The sequence below is a fragment of the Phocoena phocoena genome, chromosome 4 (genome assembly GCF_963924675.1).
Source record: "Phocoena phocoena chromosome 4, mPhoPho1.1, whole genome shotgun sequence".
Taxonomy (NCBI): Eukaryota; Metazoa; Chordata; class Mammalia; order Artiodactyla; family Phocoenidae; genus Phocoena; species Phocoena phocoena.
Window position 1 is genome coordinate 93506334 of NC_089222.1, and position 20799 is coordinate 93527132.

The following is a 20799-nucleotide window of genomic DNA, read 5'->3' on the forward strand; positions in this document are numbered from 1 at the left end:
TTTGGCAGTTGTGAATAAAACAGTTATAAACATCTGTGTGCAGTTTTCTGTGTGAACATAAGTTTTCAGCTCCTTTAGGTAAACACCAAAGAGCATGGTTGCTGTATTGTATGTTAAGAGTATGTTTAGTTTTGTAAGAAACCACCAAACTCTTCCAGAGTGGCAGTAGCATTTTGCATTCCCACCAGCAATGAATAAGAGTTTCTGTTGTTCCACATCCTCATTAGCATTTGATGTTGTCAGTGATCTGGATTTTGGCCATTCAAAAAGGTGTATAATGGTATCTCGTTTTAATTTACATTTTCTTGATGACATATGCTATGCAGCATCTTTTCATATATTGATTTTCCATCTGTATATCTTTAGTGAGGTATCTGAGAAGGTCTTCGGCTCATTTTAAAATCTGATTGTTAGTTTTCTTATTGTTGAATTTTAATTTTATATTTTAGAGAACAGTTCTTTCTCATATGTGTATTTTCCAAAGATTTTCTTCTAGTCTGTGGCTTGTATTTTTGTTATTCTCTTGACAGTTTCTTTCACAGAACAGAAATTTCTCATTTTAATGATGTCCAGCTTGCCCAGTATTTCTTTCATGGATGGCACCTTTGGTGTTGTATCTAGAAGACCTTGTATTTGGTGGTCACTTTTTAGATTTCTCCTATATTATCTTCTAGGCGTTTTATAATTTTGCATTTTACATTTAGGTTTGTGGTCCATTTTGAGTTAATTTTGTGAAGGGTATAACGTCTGTGTCTAGATTTTTTTTTTTTTTTTTTTGCATGTGGATGTCCAGTTCTTCAGCACCATTTGTTGAGAAGACTGTCTTTACTACATTGTGTACCTTTGCTCCTTTGTCAAAAGATCAGTTGACTATATTTTGGGGGATCTGTTTCTGTTCCATTGATGTATTATATGTCTATTCTTCTGCCAAAACCACAGAATCTTGATTAGTGTACCTTTATAGTAGGTCTTGAAGTCAATTAGTGTCCGTCTTCCAACTTTGTTCTTCTCCTTAACTATCCTTTTGGCTATTCTGGGTCTTTTGTCTCCATCTAAACTTTAGAATCAGTTTAACCATATCTAAAAAATAACTTGCTGGGATTTTAATTGGGATTGCATTCAATCTGTAGATTAAGTTGGGAGAACTTTTCTTTTTCACTCCAAGTTTCTCCCTAAATTCCTGCATATTGAGACTGCTTGAAGTGTGACTGTGGATAAGTATGAAATGATTGTACTACTCTTACACCATGTTCCTCATATAAGCATTTGTTATCTAAAAGGGAACAATGGTACAGTACTCCAAAATAGACAACATAAATCATTTATACTTATATTACAAATTACACATGAATATGTGTACATGTAAATGGCTCTGTAACGGATACCTTCTGAATAATATTCTGCATAGGCTATTATTTTAAAGTCTTTTGATTTTGTTATGTTCACAAATGGATATGAGCAGAAGAAGAACCAAGAGGATAGTTAGTAGCAGGAAAATATTAGAATATTTTATTTTAATTCTATTTTACTAGAATGTTTTACTTAGAATATATTTTATGTGATAAAAGTTTTATCAATGTCCTTCATTAATTTTCACGCATTTAGAGAAATGTCATCCTTTTCATCATCCTTATAATACATGTATCTACCTTGTTCAGATATGAAAATTCATTAAGTAAAAATCTTCTTAGAAATATTATAAAATTGACTTTGATTGTCTCTGGGATTGTCAGAACTCTCATCTTATTAGTAATTGGAGAGGTTTTCTCTTGTCCTGTTTTTAATAATAGCCTGGCAGGGTTTGAAGTTCCTTACCAAATGTTTTTCCATTTCCATAATAATGGATCCTATTAAGGCTGTTATAAAATTGCTCTTTAAAAGGTATGGATAAAATGAAGAGTGACTAAAATAGAATGAGTCCCTGATTATTATTGGTAATTGCGGAGCATGCTGAGATGAGCTTTTGACTACTTACTTCTTGGGCCTTTTCTCTCAGGATTTTCTGTTAAAATTACAAATTCAGATTTCTCTATTCTTTATGGTAGTCATTCGCCTCCTATTCTAAGTGCTAAAGAATTCTGTAAATTTTGTCAGAAAAAATAAAGAATACCATTTATTCATTTCATGAAGCAAAGGGTTTGGAAAAATTGGTGAATATGTAGACATAAAAGAATCAAATGTGGTCTTTAAATTTCTAGAGCACCAGGATTTCAGCCTGTTGAACTTACTTATCAACAACCAGCATTAAAGAAGTTAAGAGAAATTGTTAGACAGATAAGCTGGTGTGATGATAATACAGGCAGGAATCAAGGCACCCAGCTTTTGTATTTTGAAAGGTGCGGAAACGAAAAAGGATCATATATTCTGAAGTTCTGAGAGCAAGTGTAATACTAGAAAAAAGTGAGAATTACCTAAAATCAAGATAAAGGAATTATTCAAATCAGCTATCCTATAACTTGAAACTATGATTCCATCCTTCCCAGTTCTTGCAGTTACCTCTATGTAAATGATTTTCTTTATATTGTGCAATGAATTCTGTAAAGTTAATTCTGTGTCCACATCCTAGTTTCTGCTTCCTATGCTTTCCTAGGTAATCTTTTCTTAGCTTTCCATATCCTTGTCCTAATCTAATAGAGTGGACAGACAGAGATGAAGGAGTGACAAAGAAAGGATTTCATGTAATGCAGTGGCAAAAAGCATATGATCCTTTTAAGAATCCCTTGATTAATATGCCTTTTTATTATACTAATTAATTGTATTTATTCTCTAGAAGATTAAAACCAGAAGAGCAGTAGTGAAGACAAACTGAGAAAAAATTATTCCCCACAAATGAAAAAGATAGGGGTTCACTATCATATAAAGAGCTCTTTCAAATCAATGAGGGGTAAATAAAAGAATATGGTAGATAATGGGACAAAGAACATAACATGAGTGGGCATGTGAAACATTGTGTGAGACTTCTCTTCTCCTTAGACTTTCAAATAGGAAGGGAAAAAATATAATTGGTGATTACTCAAATAAATTAAAAGTGACCTTTAATGTGACCATCTACTAAAAATGTTTACAAATGTTCACAGTTAGCATTTGAATTTTACCAGCAATGAAAGTTAATGCAAAGTTTCAATATTCTAGTTGCAGAATTGTTCACAGAGACAACAAAAAGGCTTCAGCAAAGAAAAATGCATTATTATCTAAAGGGCACTGTTAAATTATCTACTCTTACATGGGGATTTTACTATAATTTAGGAGAACTCTGGAAAATGAATAAGCTATGATGAATTTAGACCACATAAGAAAGATAAAATACTTTTTGTTTCTTCACATACTCTTCACCTATTCTCCATAAAATCCTTCTGACTAAGCCAACTTACAGTTACTGTAATGCTTCAAAATGAATTAGTCTTTCGGGAGGGTAGTATAAAATCACCTTGAGAATACAATATGAATTGTTCTTTTTAAAATATTTTTTATTTATTTTATTTTTGGCTGCACTGGGTCTTCGTTGCTGCGCGTGGGCTTTCTCTAGTTGCGGGGAGCAGGGCTACTCTGTTGCAGTGCGCAGGCTTCTCATTGCGGTGGCTTCTCTTGTTTCGGAGCACGGGCTCTAGGCGCACGGGCTTCAGTAGTTGTGGCTTACGGGCTCTACAGCGCAGGCTCAGTAGTTGTGGCGCATGGGCTTATAGCTGTGTGGCATGTGGGATCTTCCCGGACCAGGGCTCGAACCCGTGTCCCCTGCATTGGCAGGCGGATTATGAATTTTCTTAAGCAAGTTCTGCTTCAGATTACATTCACAAAGCTGTAGAGAGTATGCTTGTCTGGAGGTAACTAGAAGTTCAGGGTTACTTCTGCAGCACACACAGTGGTTTGGATGTCTGTCCAAAGATTTTCAATATACCCTTTCAGTATCTTAACAGTTCACCCACTTCAAATCAAGACCATCCCATTATTTAAACACACTAGGAATATGGTAACTGCTTAAATATTAAATTAGTAGTTAAACCAGAAGTCAAGTTCTAATGATGATGGTGGGCTGCTGGCTCTGTCAGGATTCTCCTTCCTGTTCCAGGTAATTAGGGAAGCAGGCAGGTAGTTGTGGAAGAAAAGTGCTTGGAGGAGCATAGGTCTTTGCAGTAAATGCAACGAGCAGTGAAAAATTTCTCTGCAAGTAACTGAAACGATGAAGTGCTATGTATTCTCTGTATATCTATGTAAAAATTATTTCTTTACAGGATAGGAACCATGTGGATAGCTTTGCTTCTTGAGTCTTTTTCTGTAAAGAATAATAACCAGATCAATAAAGAATCTTTATCAGGTAACATTTTTTCTAGTTCTCAGAGAATGTAACTTACCCTTAATGGGAATTTGGAGAATTAGATGTCCTGTGACATCTCCTGATCTGATTGCTACGAACTGTGATGCACTTAGTTTGACATGAGGAGTTTTTTCTATTCTGTCCGTGATCATTTTTGGATTGGTGTTACTCCGTAAGGTTCAAATTCATGACCACGTGAGGCTCCATGACTTTTGGGGTAAAAGTCATGTTATTTTATTAAGAATACTGGCTGCATGAAAATCAGCTTATGACTCTACAGTTTCTGCTTTTTCTCCTTCAGTTAAGTAGGTAAGAGATATAAAAAAGAATCATGAAATTAATAAGAAAGGGGTCTTAAAATTTACATGTGAAAGTGCATCTGAATTTATTGACGTATTTTAAGTTATTTGGCATCTATTGAGGGAGACAAAGAATTGACAGTCTAGCAATGTCATGGCAATATTCCAGTATACCTGAAGTATGGTCTAGAAGCTTCTGCTTAGACACCCAAATTTATTTTTAAAAAGCCTTTACCAGGGGAAGCATAAGTCCCCACTCCTTCAGTGTGGGCTGCACATGGTAACTTCCTGGCAAAGAGTACAGTAAGGAAAATGGGAGAAAAAGTAAGTAGCTTTGTAGTGTAGAAGCCTTGACAGTCAGTACCTCAGCCAGGTAATCAAGGTCAACATCAACAGTGATGAATCCCACTGATAGTGTAGACCCTAGATGTGATGTGGTTAAAGTGTTACTTTACCAACATGGCCTTCCTTCCAGAAACACACAATGCTAGTCTAATCATGAGAGCAAATGACAATTTTAGTAAATTAGAAAAAAAAGACCTTCCGTGATGTAACTAAGTGTGAACATGACCACAAATTTATTATCACATCTCAGTTAAGGACAGAATGGCTAAATCTTTCTCACTATTGCTAGAATTGAAATTAAATTGTCAGTTGACATTGACTACTCTTACAAAGGTAAGTAATGTTAGGGGGAAATGGCTTAAAAACAAGCTTAAAACTCCTTATAAATACTAGCACTAGGAAACAGATGAATATCAAAGCATGCTAGATTAATGTAGTAGGTATAAAAATTAAGCCTAGGTCTCCAAAGAGGTAGGTAGTAACTTAGCCTTGAAAAGGAAACTGCTTGATATTTCAGAACAGAATATTGTTATCCTAGTGAGGTTATCTGGTTAATTAGGATGGCTTTTATATCAAATAGGAATCAGGTTATGTCAAACACACACACACACACACACACACACACACACACTTCTGAAACAGGGTTACACACATACGTACAAATCAAAGTACTTGTTGATGGCTTTTTGGTGCTCTTTTATCTACCAGATAACATGGAAACCCTGTAATAGCATAGAAATCTATCAGAGTTTTAGAAGTACAGACTTTCCTAGATTTAATTGTTTTTAAAGAAGAACATTTAACTTGAGGATTTATTTTCCATGTGAAGGCTTGGGGGAAAATATCTGGTCTTAAACCTGTTTATTTTAAATACACAAATTTTTAAAAATCCTTGTCTGATTTAATTGGTTTATAGGAAAGTAGATTATGCACTGGATACGTATTTTATATGGAACAAAATGATTTCTAAGTTCTAGAATGTACTATAAACCCAAAGACCTAAGGAAATTCTATAATACAGATAACCAAGAGCAATGTGCGTTACTGCATTGCATGTTTCTCATAAAATGTAGACAGGTTTCTAGAAAAATGCCTGCATTTGATTGGGTTTTTTTTGTTGTTGTTGTTGTTTCTGCGGTACGCGGGCCTCTCACTGTTGTGGCCTCTCCCGTGCGGACCACAGGCTCCGGACACGCAGACTCAGCGGCCATGGCTCAGGGGCCGCCCAGCCACTCCGCGGCATGTGGGATCCTCCTGGACCGGGGCACGAACCCGTGTCCCCTGCATTGGCAGGCGGACTCTCAACCACTGCGCCACCAGGGAAGCCCTTGATTGTTTTTAAACTACCCTTTTGCTGGTTTTTTCCTAGACCCTTTCTACAATATGTAGGAGAAACTAATCCACTTATTCTTTACATAATACTGCTCTTGAGGGACAATGTGAGCTCCTTCCATCTATTAATCAGAGTAAACTAAGTGAGTTTATTTTAACAGATGTGCAATGGCAGATACATTCTCAAAACCAAATGTCTTAAGAACTGAAAGGTATGTACTTTACACCTCAAATAAACATCATTCTCTTTTTATATTCTAGTGCACTGACAGGCAGAATTCCCCAGTCACATCACCGGGATCCTCTCCCCTTGCACAGCGAAGAAAGCCACATCCAGACCCTCTCCAGATCCCACATTTAAGCCTGCCACCAGTGCCTCCTCGCCTGGATCTAATTCAGAAAGGCGTAGTTCGGTCTCCCTGTGGCAGCCCAACTGGTTCACCAAAGGTAAATCAATTTTATTAGAAACCTAGATAATAATTTTATGTGATGATTATTGATTGCTCAGGTTTTTAAAATTCCGTTACTCATATTTCTTATGCTCTTGTTTATGAACAACTTTGATGGGTCTCTCATTTTGTTTATAGTGAGTCCACTATCATATTCCTTGCTTTATTGCTATAAAAGTTACATGATTATTCAGAGAGGGCACATGTCTGTAACAGCCCCCTGATTTGCTAAAATAAACAGCAAAGTAAGTATAGTTATTCTGTAAAATGGATTTAAAAGGTCATTACATGTATTAAAATAAATTGCATGCTCTTATTAAATGATATTTTACACTCATTTTCATAGTGTCTTGACAAGAAAAATGTTATGAGAGTATATTTGCATAGGGCTTAAGATGTGATAGACTATCACCCAAGTTTCAGGGTGACTCAGAAGAGGGAATTATATGTACCTTTTATACCTGAAGGAATTAATTACAAAGAATTACAGTATTTGCAAACTAATTGCATTACTGTTTAATATTAAAGACATAATTCTATCTGTACATCTGAGCCCACAGTTGTAGTTCTGTGCAGATTTTTTTCCAAATTTGAAAAGGGAATATTTTGCTTTATTAAATATAAGATTTTAAATATTAATCCCATTTGGTAATATGTGTTACGGTCTAAAACTATTTGGAAGCACAGTATTTTAATAGTATTAGACTTTTCTACATTATAATTAACATGGTTTTAAGATCATATTAAGACTTTTTAGGATGTTATTTAGTCAGAATTATGTAAACACACATTTTTTTGCTAATATTTTCAAACAATGAAAGGGCAAATCATTCATCAGATGAACTATGTAAATGAAAATAAAAACTGTGAAAGTTACATAGATTCAGTTTAGGAGCTTATACCTTCATATTTCCACATAAGAATCAGACTGATTTTTTTTTTTTTTAAGATCCATAAAACTCAAGTAAGGTCTGTAAATAATGCTGCTCTATTATTTGTGAATTTTCACTATTCTGGTAATAACTGTTAAAGAACCGGAGCACTTTTCCCCCTTGTCACTTGCTCTGTATTATAGAGGTGAACACAAAAATAACAAACCAACATTTTCAGTCTTCCAAAGAAGTTACAAATCAAGGTGCTCTTTTAAAAAGTAAAACAACAACAACTTTGATGGTTTCTGCTGTTTCTCCTAAATCACAGAAACGTGCAAATAAAATAATGACATTATTATTTTATGTCAGCCAGTCAAAATCACCATATAATTTTGATATTCTGCTATGTTTCCCTGTAGTCCTTATAATCCTAACATTTGAGTTTACGTATTCATTTTCTACAAAGAAATCTTAATATATTTGAGTTTTTCATTAATATTTTAAACTTTATTTTAATACATGTAATGACCTTTTAAATCCATTTTACAGAATAACTATACTTACTTTGCTGTTTATTTTAGCAAATCAGGGGGCTGTTACAGACATGTGCCCTCTCTGTTGGTGATAAAATAAACTCATTAAAAGATGGCACAGGAATCTAATAAAGCCCTACTATGGCTTAGAAAACAAAAGCAATAGTATACTAGTCTGGAAGTCATTTCAGTGCATGGAACCTCTTTTAATGTTTTTCCTCTTGTGTTTCTTTAGTCTTCTCCTTGCATGGTGAGAAAACAAGACAAACCACTCCCAGCACCACCACCTCCCTTAAGAGACCCTCCTCCTCCTCCACCTGAGAGACCTCCCCCAATCCCCCCTGACAATAGACTGAGTCGTCACTTCCTTCACATGGAAAGTGTGCCTTCCAGAGACCAGCCGATGCCTCTGGAAGCCTGGTGTCCTCGGGATGTGCTTGGGACTAATCAGTCAGTGGGATGTCGCCTCCTAGGGGATGCCTCTCCAAAGCCTGGAATCACAGCGAGTTCAAATGTGAATGGAAGGCACAGTAGAATGGGCTCTGACCCAGTGCTTATGCGGAAACACAGACGCCATGATTTGCCTTTAGAAGGAGCCAAGGTAAGAAATACTCAAAGCTGAAGCTAAATAATCTGCTTATAGTCTTCTGATAAGAGGTAGTATAAAAGTTTGAGCGGTGTTTTTTTCCCCTAGTGTGACACTTCCCTGCAGGTCTTTAATTATCTGCAAATTGTAAATAATCAGAAGCTCATTAAAACTTGAACCTAACAGAAGTCAGGAAGAAGGTTCTAAGTAATGATTTAATTTTCATATGAAGACACCAGACAATTTGCCAGAGATTTAGTTCACCTTCCCTTATTTCATCTGCAATTTTTTTTCCTATTAATGTTGTCAATGGGAGAATCAGCAGTCTTTTTTTATTTAACTCTCTTACTTCTATCTAATATGAAAAGAAAGTTGCATGGTTATAGCATATCATCAATCAGTCATTGGAGCTATTGTTGCCTGGGACAGCACACCTTAGGCAGCCAGGTAGAATGAACTTCTCACATACATAAAAATACCAGGTCCAGTTCATTGTTGGAAAGCAAGGTCTTTCTCTATAAAACTGAAAGACTGTCACACATGTTGAGTGCTAACATGAAGGATATTACCACTGTCATTTATATGTACAGAAAAGAATTTAAGCATACAGGGAACCGAAGAGGCAGCAGCAGAAATCATTGAGTTTCAAACCCTCAGTGGGCCCCTGGCAGAACTATCCTGTAATGTTTTCTGGTATTTGTGTCAATGATATTTTTGACTCAGATCAGATCGTCACCATCTTCCTTCAGCTGAAGGAGGCTTTGCCTCTTTTGAAGACTGTAATATTTAAGTGTTCCCATCTCTCTTGATCTTAAGTTGTTATTTTAGGGGAGTAGACTATTCCTTCAAAATAATAGTTTGTAGTTGGTGAGTTAATCAAGAAACAAAGAAGTGTGAAGAATGACATGTACTAAATTCCTGTATGTGTGTACACACATGCGTGCACATGTGTGAAGGAAAACTCTGTATAAGATTTAGTTATTAGTGATATTCTAGGGTAGCCAAGATAGCAAGAGTCAAAATTGTCTACTCAGGCATTCAAAACACAGGGGAAGAGTGGTGGTGGTTTGCCATAACTCTTTGTTAGTGTCTTGTTGGTACCTGCAGGCTTTCATCTATTATAAATATGAAGATCTGTAAAGGTTTTCTTCAAGGTCATGCAAAGGTGATGTAAATGGAAGAGAAAGCACTTATAAAAGCATTTTTATAATGTTCTCTGAAAATGGGGAGCTTATCTTCAAAAGTATGTTTCTACAACTTAGAATCTTGATCAGAAGGACCTGCCTTTTTTTTTTCCAGTGATATTTTCTTCCCTTTAGTCTCTATTACTTTTCATTCATACATGATCACACTTGCCTTAAGGAGAGTGTTCAGAAGAGCTCCGACATGAATGGTTATATCTTAGCAACATATTACAATTTATTTCCTGAATGGACTTAGAAATACTTAAAATATAATAATTATCTTGGGCAATTCACTGAAGACCTCTTGTTTCAGGGTTCTTCTTAGATAATATGTTATACAGTCTTAGCACTAAATAAACCTGCCCTTCTAAGCCCTAGAATACAGGCTATTAATTTTTGTATGGATGGTGGTTGTTATAATTTCTTAGGTTATAGGTATGAAATTTTATTTTTATTATATTAACTATGTTATTAGTATTAGTAGTGATTTAAGTTATAAAGATTCCTTTACATGTTTTCTATGTGAACTTTCATGTCTTGATCATTGATACATGTTAATATCCCAGAGAACATTGAGTAAAGTACAAAATTTATGTCTTATTGAAAGCTGAATTTGTTTAGCTCTATCTAAATTAGGCTCATTAAAATTCATGAAGGTCTAATCTCATATGTTGTGTGTATTAGCATTGCAATGCTTATATTCTCAAAGTTAATTTCAAGTTACAACTAGATTAACATTTTTACCAAAATTAGACACCTAATATTTCTCATTTCAGTATAGTTGTTTGACTTTTAAGACAGATAATAAAGAAGGATTTATACATAATGTATTAAACGCTATAAAACAGACCATGTCTCCCCTTATTCTCCTCTTTTATTATCTTTTGAAGGAAAAATGGGTCCACTTCAGTAGACCACAAGGTATATCACAACTGACATAAAATAGAAAAAGCCCAATTCCTCTTCTTATTTCACTGTTGGGAGACTTAGAGGCTAGCTTCAATCGATGGAATACTGCGTCCATCTAGGATCCTGTAATTCTCAGTCTCTGCCTGATCCTGGGTTGGAGTTTGTTTCTTTTCTTTTCTTTTCTTTTTTTTTTTTTTTTTTTTTTTTTGCCGTACATGGGCCTCTCACTGTCGTGGCCTTTCCCGTTGTGGAGCACAGGCTCCGGACGCGCAGGCTCAGCGGCCATGGCTCACGGGCCCAGCCGCTCCGCGGCATGTGGGATCTTCCCGGACCGGGGCACGAACCCGTGTCCCCTGCATCGGCAGGCGGACTCTCAACCACTGCACCACTAGGGAAGCCCTGGAGTTTGTTTCTTAACTTACGTCTCTGTAGTCCCTCAATCCAGATTGATTTAATTACATATTTGTAAGCACTTTCTACATACAAGACTCTCCTAGTGTTCAGGATAACCAGAATCCCGATGTTCTCTCCCCTTTCAAATTTAACAAAATGTTTTTATAGAAGAGGAACTGTTTAGCTCCTTTAGGCAGAAGTAAAAATATAAGGCAAACCTGATAGCTGCATTTTAACAAAACTAAAAATCTGATCAACATAGATCCACCAGGCTCTGGAATCAGACCTGAGTTTTACTTCTTGCTCTAGAATTCACTGGCTTTGTGGATGCAAGCAACTTACTACATCTATGCCCCCAATTCCACTTATTTCCCTTACTTTATGAAATGAAATAATAATAGGACCTAGTTTCTAGGAGAATAGTTACCCTCCAAGTATCTAAGCCCCCATACCCCTTGGTTATGGAATAAAACCAAACTAGATGTGGAGTCTTAGTATAAGTTGTAACAGTTCATTTTCATTTAAAATAGTTGTCCTTATTTTTTTTTTAATTTAAAACCAAAATCATTATCTCTTTCTCTCCTTCCTCTCTGCTTTTATTTAGCATAGTGGCTAATGAATACTCAGCAAACACTCAATAACTGGGTTGCTGAGTTATTATAGTTAGGTTGATGACAGAGGGGAAAGAGTATATGCATGCTGGGGTTGGAGGTGGGCAGGGGTAGGGCAGGAAAGGACTTGGAGGAAGAAGATGTCTGTGGTATGCTAGGAGCGTAGACAGTTTTTTTAATGTATTTTTCCAGCACTCGCCTTCAGCCAAAGGTAAAATGTAACTTTCTTGTTTAAAATAGGATTTTTTACTCTTTTAGAGAAGTAGTCATTTTCTATAGATCACATATTCACAATAAGAGGGAAACAAGGGAGAAGGGTTGAAGAAGAAGGGGAAATGATTTTGATTTAAAAAGACTTGTATATTAATGAAAATGGTAAGTGTTACAATATATTCTCACCCTCCATACCTAGTGTGCAGTCTTTAAAATTTTTTTTTAAAAAATGTTATCATGCGAATAAAGGGTATAGGGATTTAGATACTTGGAGGCTGATGTGTTATCTTCACATAACCCGTCAGTCTCTCCAAATGTAAGCAAATACATTTCTGTGTCAAAGAGTAACAACTATCGTTCAGACTTGTTTTCATTAAAGGAAATATCTCAAATTAAATATCATCTGCCCATTTTAAAGATAAGAAAACTTAGATGAGTACTAAAAGTTTAACATTAAGTGTACTATATGTAACACCATAAGGGGAATTCATGAAACTAAACATTCTATAGAGTGAGGACTTGCTGCCCTTTGTTGTGTGTCCTATGTCAGTGTGCCAGTTCCCATCATCCATTAGAACCATTTGCCCTTTTTATTTGCATCTTTCCTAGATAAATGGTAAGGGAAGCAAGGATAAATTACATTCTAATTACTCTATTTGCTAACTGTAAAGAGCTCTAAGAAAAAAAGCCCTCTAATTCATAATTAAAATGAAGTGTAAGAATTCTCTGTGACTTTAATTTACTCCCATTTCTCTTCTCCCTCCCACCTAGCATAATCAAGTTAACTAAATTAATACTTTACTTTTTAACATGAACCTGAAAGCTAAGAGTTGTTAGGTTTATTTACCTTGTTTTATTTTATTGGTAGGAGATTTCTTTCCTATAGGACTGTTTCCATTCCCTCAGATTCTAGCCACATTATAAACCTGTTCCTTACTTAATACTTTGTTGGCTAGATATTTAGTTATTGTTGTTGGTTTGTTTGTTTTAATTATTTTATTGCACGAAAATGTTTTAAAATATCATTGGAGACTTGAAATGTATCTCCTTATATCTAGATACTAACACTGTGTCCAACTATATTTGTTCCTCTTAAAAGATTAAGAATGCTACTGTTTCCTATGTGACAGAAACGATCTCTGACTTATGTTACTTCAAGTGACATTATTCTAAAATGACCTTGTGTACAATAATCTCTTGAAGATGTTGCTAGATAAATACATAGGATGATTCCTCTTTTTGAGATTGTGGCTTTTGCTATTTTGGTGGAGAGGCACATGTTTATAAGAATGAACTTAAACTTATCTGTGAATCTCAGGTGCTGTCTTTCAGAAAATAAGTCCTCTGTGTACACAGGTTTCATTTTTAATCTAATGTTTCTGAAGGATAAATTACAGTGATATTTTTGGTGTAGTGTATGTGTGCTCTTACATGTGTGGGATGGGGGAAGGGGGTTGTGTTTGGGGTTTTGTAATTAAAAAGGTTTTTCTTAATTGTGCTAAGATTATCACAATTGTGTTTGTTTTCCCTACATCTCAAGGGTCCCAAATGCTTTAACATTAAATTTTAGACAATATCTGAATCATAGGAAGATATTTCAAACTTAAAAATTAGGATGAAATGTTATCTTGAGGCATGTGAAAAATATTAATACAGGGTAACCTAGAGTTTATAATAAATTTTGTGATAACTCAGATTATACTTCTTCCACAGGTAGTATAAATTCCCCTTAATGTATTCTTATTCCTTCAGCCTCTTTCAGTTAAACGAGTAGGATGTTCAAGACACTGTGGCGAATACAAAATGAATCAAGCACAGTCTAGTGAGGATGAGACAGGTATATAATTAAGGGATGAGGCATAGGCGAAGCATCCAGAATATATAATGTGGGATGCCCTAGGGGGAGAAACATTCCAATTGAGATGCAGGGTAAAAGAAGGAATAAAGAAAGCTTCGTGCAAGACGGATCTGTAGACATTAAAAGATCAGTAGGTGGGGCTTCCTTAGTGGCGCAGAGGTTGAGAGTCTGCCTGCCGATGCAGGGGACACGGGTTCGTGCCCCGGTCTGGGAAGATCCCACATGCCACGGAGCGGCTGGGCCCGTGAGCCATGGCCGCTGAGCCTGAGCGTCCGGAGCCTGTGCTCCGCAACGGGAGAGGCCACAACAGTGAGAGGCCCGAGTACCGGAAAAAAAAAAAAAAAAATCAGTAGGTGGTGGTGTTGTAGACATGACAGGAAGGAATAGCATGGAGGTGGGAAGGTAAGCACAGTGCAGGAAGTCAATTTTGGACAGACTCGGGCATACAGAGAGAGTAAGTACGGTAGGTAAAACTATGGCAATATAAACTGAAAGCAGTTACGGAGTGGAATGTCTCATATTCTATACCAAGTTATCTTTAACTTGGTAGACAAAAAAGAGCTTTGAAAACTTTTTTGGCAGAGGAATGATAGGATCAGAATATTTAAGTTGGTAGCATGTCCAATGGAATTGTGGTAAATTTGCAACAGTGAACTAGGAAGGCAGAAGAAAAAGATGTTTCCTTAGTTGAGAGATTAAGAAGGCCTGAATCAGTGAGATTTCAGTGTGAACTGCTTCAGTTGATACTACCAATCTACACATTTGAGGAACTACTGTTTTCTCCTATTTGCAAAAGGCTTTGCAGATTTCCAGAGGACGTAAAATATTTCTTTTTGGCTCAAAAAGTTGTGACTTAACTGCAGTCTCTAAAGTAGTTTTAGATAAAATGATTTTGTCTGATGAAACGGATGCAGGTGGGAACATGGAGTTCAGAATGAAATAATCGTAAATCTTGTCTTCCAGTCGCTTTAGATGAACAGAAACATGAACGTCATTTTAGTACCTGCATTTTTAGGTCCTTTACAAACATGTATGTATGCACATATGTAGTATAATGTAAGTCAGTCAGCAGTCAATGTTCATTTGAGCCCTACTGTGTGTAAAGCATTGAAGGAATGTCCTATAAAATGAGGAAATCAGAGTCTTTGTCCTGAAAAAGATTCACGTAGAACTAAAACAACAGAAATTGTTATTCCCATAGCTCCCTTTGATTTTATAATTGCTGAAATTTTACTAAGTATCAACAGTGCATTAGATACTTGCTCCTATTAAAACAAATAATTGCATATAAATCCATATTACATTTCCCAGAATGAATTTTAAATGTGTTTATGACAGAAACATCAAGGAGATTTGATTGCAGAAATCATACATTGTATCCATTCTGGCAACAATTGCACAGGACTCAAATTAAGGATGACTTTATATGCCCATTATACAATGAGCACTTGTGATTTGACACATGTATTTGTTGGTTAAAAGGGATTTTTTTATGTTAGAGGTTTTCATTGAACTGTACAATAATTAATATCTACTGAGACATTTCTTTAGCAAAATTGAAAAAACTCTGCCTTGTTTTGTTATTTGGTCCATTGTCAGAAACCCTAAGAGATATTTTTGTCATAGTGTATCTCTAGTGTATTGAATCTCATGAGGAATCAAAGCTATAGCACAGGACTTGTTTTTAGAGTGATACTTTAATGCTATAAAATTTATATTTTGTTGCTTTAAATTGCAAACATTGCTATATTTCAAATGGATTCTTTAAACATGTTCCTTTTCTTAAGTTGCTAGGGAAGGGTATGGCCTTTTCCATTTTGCACTCTAAAGCTTCAACACCATTTTAGAACTGAGGGGTGAAAAAAGAATTGGTAGGTCATTGATTGGGTTACCTAGAACTATTCAAGTTACATCACATCCTTTTTGCCACAAATCAGCCTACACCTCTTAAATATGAACTAGTAAAGAGTTTGGGAAAGAGCTTCATGATAAAACCCTAATGATTAAAGGTCTTAAAATATGTTTAATCTGTCTTTGCAAAGTTACTCTTTTTTTCTTTTAAGTTGCTTTCATTTCAAGTTGTTGGATTAGTTAAGAGCAGTTGTTAGACAGTTCCCATATGTAACTGAGCAATCTGGAAACCAGAATTTCTGAATTCTGAGTAAACACTGGCTCTCTATGGTACCTTATGAGCAAGGTAACAATTTTGGTTTGTGTTGTTCACACACCAAAAATTATATTTAAAATTGCTTGCACTCTGAAAGCCAGACCAGGTCTCTAGTTACCAGTAGTGCTAAAGCTTCGGCCTTGAAAGAACAAAGGCGTTTCTGATTATACTCATGCATTGTTTTATCAAGAAGTTTAGACATGTTCTGTTAACCCCAGAGAGAGATAATTTAGAACACTTTTATTTGGGAGGAATTGAAATAAGAATTGTACAAGTACTGCTTTTTTCTTTATTGAATCCTTACAGAGAATGCTAGCTTTTCAATAAAAACTGATCATGTTTGGGGACTTTTACTATTTACCTAGCTATCTATATGATTTATAGAAATTATAGCATCTCCTCTCAATATAAGAGAGGTTGAATCAGGTTGTATTTTATTTTTTCACATAAAAAATGGTGCTACTTTCGGGTGGTGATAAATAATCACGATGGTGCTCCTAACTCCTAAGTAAATTATATGATATTTCACTTGTTCAAATAAACTGAAATTATATATTCTCTTCAAAATTATAGATTGTCTAAGAACTGTTACTGTTTTAAGGTCCTCCAGAAGTTAAATTCTAAACTAACCCTTTGATTTCCTTTCAGGTCTTTTCCAATGGTCACCTGGGAAGTGAAGAATACGATGTTCCTCCCCGGCTTTCCCCTCCCCTTCCAGCTGCCACCCTTCTCCCCAGCATCAAGTGAGTTTTACTGAATTTGGAGACCAACTGTCCATGCATAAAGTTGTTATAAAGAGTGGTTTTGAGGTTCTTAGTACAGAAAGTACAGGGGTGAATATGCATCAGTAAAAATGAACCAGCTGGATTTTTAAAGTACCAGAAATCGAGATCCTTTCTGATTCTTTGCTGATAACTACAGCATTTTTGAGACTTACCTGCACTCTGAGATTACACATAAAGCAACAGAGAAAAAGCTAAGTCTTCCCTGCATCCAAGAAGAGGCTCAAGTAGCACAATGAGCTCTCCTTTCCAATTCATGTCTCTTCCTTAGAGGTATCACATTTATCCCACTACCCAGTTTGACATGATAAAATAATCTTTGGTTCCTCCAGTTTTCTCATTTCTCAAATCCGTTCCGCCACTAAGTCCTGTTGATTGTTCTTTTAAAGTTTTTCATATTCAGCTAATCTTCCCCATTGCCCTAGTTCTGGCTTATAACGGGACAACTGAAAGAGCCTTCTACCTGATCATATGATATGATCTCAGAATGGAATATCAATGGATTTTAAAGCTAGAAAAATGAGTTAAACTAGGTGTCTCATTTGAAAAAATGGGGACACAAGAAGCATATCAGACAGTTAAGGGATAGTGTCTATCCAAATCAAACCTGGATAAAACCGTCTCCTGATGGCCATTTCCCTACTCTATATTAAATCAGGCTGCCTGTCTTTCCTCCAGTATATTTTATTCAGGTAGCTGATTTAATTTAAATTCTGCTTTCCCCAGATCACTTTCCTACTCAAAGCCCAACATTGTTCTTTCTTTCCTTCTAAATTAATTCTGTGCTCTCCTGCTATATCAGTAAGATCCACAGAATTTTACCCAATTAAAATATCATTCAGGAATTCTAATGCTTGCCCTCTAATCTTGTCTTGATTTTTTTTTCCTGGTTTTTTGAGTCTTTCATGCTGTTCTCTCCTGTGCACCAAGTTTTCAGAATCTTTATTCTGAAGACCCATGTCTTAGGCTCTATTTCTGTATGAAAACTTCTGTGACTTCAGTCATAATGATGGTAGTAAGACTGATTCTCATTCCTCCTCCTAGAGTTTATTTTCTACACATTTAATTATGTACTTTGCGCTACTGTTTTCTAATACTAAAGTGCCTCTCCACATTAAAACGATTATAAGGTTTTAAGGGCAAAAACCTTTTCTCGTAATCTTTGCTTCTCCCTTAACACCTTACTGTTTGCTGTTTAATGAGTATACTGATAGTACTTGGTCTCTTGGTGGATTGACTTTATCATCTGCTAAGGTCCTCATTTCTAACTGAAAGTCTTAGAGCATCTTCACTCCTTCCTCTGCTGGTCACTGGATGCAAAAGCACGATAAGCTAGATACCAGCTCCCAAGAAATTTACCATCTACTTTAAAATAAAGTTAACGTACATGAAATCACAAGAGAACATTATGCACTAAACTGTATGCATCTAACTTGTTAGTTTTTATATAAGCTTGGAGAATAGACTATTATAGACTTTGTAAGTCAAGGATGTCTTATAGAGAAGATGGAAATTTCCTGAGTCATGGAGGACGGGCACAATTGGGAAGGGGTGTGCATGAGAAAAAGCATGAGTATGAAATTTGACATCATTTAGGGGGCAGTGGGAAACTAAGCATTGGACCATTCTTTAGTGGCCATTTTTCTTGGAGCTGACAGATATGTAGCAGACATAGAAGTTAGAAGCAAATATATATATTCTGTGTAGTAGGTTGTACATCAGTAATAACATATTGATATTGTAGCACCAAATGAACTCTGGATATTTGTATATGTGATGAAAACATCTAAGCTCAATTACCTCTAATTCAGAGAACATCAGAAAACGAAGTACATGAAATCTTGCTAATTAGAGATTAAAATTTTACATTGTTTATTAAATTCATATTGGCAAGTGGGATAAAAGGCAGAGGTCACCATTTGCTTCATCTATATTTAGTATTAAGTGCTTGTTTTTCTATAAAGAACAACAAATTCATAGTAAAATGCCTTTTATTGATATTTTTCTAACACTTTAGTTTGTATGTGTACCTGGATATACTTTCACCGCATTTACTCTTGATTATTTTCCCTCAAACAATGCAGTTGCTTTACTTAACCAGAGAAATACTTTAACAATGCATCCTTAACAGCAAATTAGTTTTCTATTTTGCATGCTGCAAATTAACCATAGTTAAAGTTGCAAGTGCTGGCTTTTAATGGCATGTTTATCTCTCCATCTTGTTTATTCTGACATATAGGTAGCAGTTGGTCATTGTAGAAAATATGGAAAATATATAAAAGAAAAAAATTAAACAAATACATAAATATAAGCATTTACATACCCCAAATATCAATGACCAGAGTTTTTGTTTTGTTTTGTTTTTCTTGAATTTTTGAATTTTATTTTATTTTTTTATACAGCAGGTTCTTCTTAGTCATCCATTTTACACACATCAGTGTATACATGTCAATCCCAATCGCCCAATTCAGCACACCACCATCCCCACCCCCGCTGCGGCTTTCCCCCATTGGTGTCCATATGTTTGTTCTCTACATCTGTGTCTCTATTTCCACCCTTTCAAACCGGTTCATCTATACCATTTTTCTAGGTTCCACATATATGCGTTAATATACGATATTTGTTTTTCTCTTTCTGACTTACTTCACTCTGTATGACAGTCTCTAGATCCATCCACATCTCTACAAATGACCCAATTTCGTTCCTTTTTATGGCTGAGTAATATTCCATTGTATATATGTACAACATCATCTTTATCCATTCGTCTGTCGATGGGCATTTAGGTTGCTTCCATGACCTGGCTATTGTAAATAGTGCTGCAATGAACATTGGGGTGCATGTATCTTTTTGAATTATGGTTTTCTCTGGATATATGCCCAGTAGTGGGATTGCTGGGTCATATCATAATTCTATTTTTAGTTTTTTAAGGAACCTCCATACAGTTCTCCATAGTGGCTGTATCAATTTACATTCCCACCAACAGTGCAAGAGGGCTCCCTTTTCTCCACACCCTCTCCAGCATTTGTTGTTTGTAGATTTTCTGATGATGCCCATTCTAACTGGGGTGAGGTGATACCTCATTGTAGTTTTGATTTGCAATTCTCTAATAATTAGTGCCATTGAGCAGCTTTTCATGTGCTTCTAGGCCATCTGTATGTCTTCTTTGGAAAAATATCTATTTAGGTCTTCTGCCCATTTTTGGATTGGGTTGTCTGTTTTTTTAATATTGAGTTGCATGAGCTATATATATATTTTGCAGATTAATCCTTTGTCCGTTGATTTGTTTGCAAATATTTTCTCCCATTCTGAGGGTTGTCTTTTCATCTTGTTTATGGTTTCCTTTGCTGTGCAAAAGCTTTGAAGTTTCGTTAGGTCCCACTTGTTTATTTTTGTGTTTATGTCCATTACTCTAGGAGGTGGATCAAAAAAGATCTTGCTGTGCTTTATGTCAAAGAGTGTTCTTCCTATGTTTTCCTCTAAGAGTTTTATAGTGTCTGGTCTTACCTTTAGGTCTCTAATCCATTTTGAGTTTATTTTTATGTATGGTGTTAGGGAGTGTTCTGATTCCATTCTTTTACATGTAGCTGTCCAGTTCTTCCAGAGTTTTAACATTCTGACTTGTTTTTCTTTTTAGCCTTTTTTTTAACATGATTTAGATTACATTGTAGAGATAATTTCATGCTCTCCTTTGTCACTTAATATTTTAATAAGCATTTTTCTTAATCATTTATGCTGTACTACATTTATCATGGAACCAGCATGGAATTCTGAAGTGACCATTAAAATAAAATCAGACTTGGTTCCAGACGTGACTCCAGTATTAATATTTGTCTGTCTTTGAACAAGGTAACTTCTGTGGACCTCACTCCATCTGATAATGAAGGGATCTGTTTATCTTAAATGATCTCTGAAATCCTCTTGAGCTTCAATCTTTTAGGTTCCATGCAATGTTTT

The 20799-nt window shown here is 35.7% G+C and overlaps 1 protein-coding gene across 7 annotated transcripts in view; it reads left to right on the forward strand.

Annotated features, from left to right (window-relative positions):
- The window catches only part of CBLB (Cbl proto-oncogene B), a 212187-nt gene that overhangs the window by 147695 nt on the left and 43693 nt on the right, over positions 1 to 20799 (forward strand). For all 7 annotated transcript variants that reach the window (XM_065876496.1, XM_065876494.1, XM_065876498.1 and 4 more), the window contains 3 exons: positions 6550 to 6735; positions 8378 to 8743; positions 16712 to 16806. In XM_065876496.1, coding sequence (XP_065732568.1) covers positions 6550 to 6735; positions 8378 to 8743; positions 16712 to 16806 — 647 coding nt within the window. The remainder of the gene's footprint in view (positions 1 to 6549; positions 6736 to 8377; positions 8744 to 16711; positions 16807 to 20799) is intronic.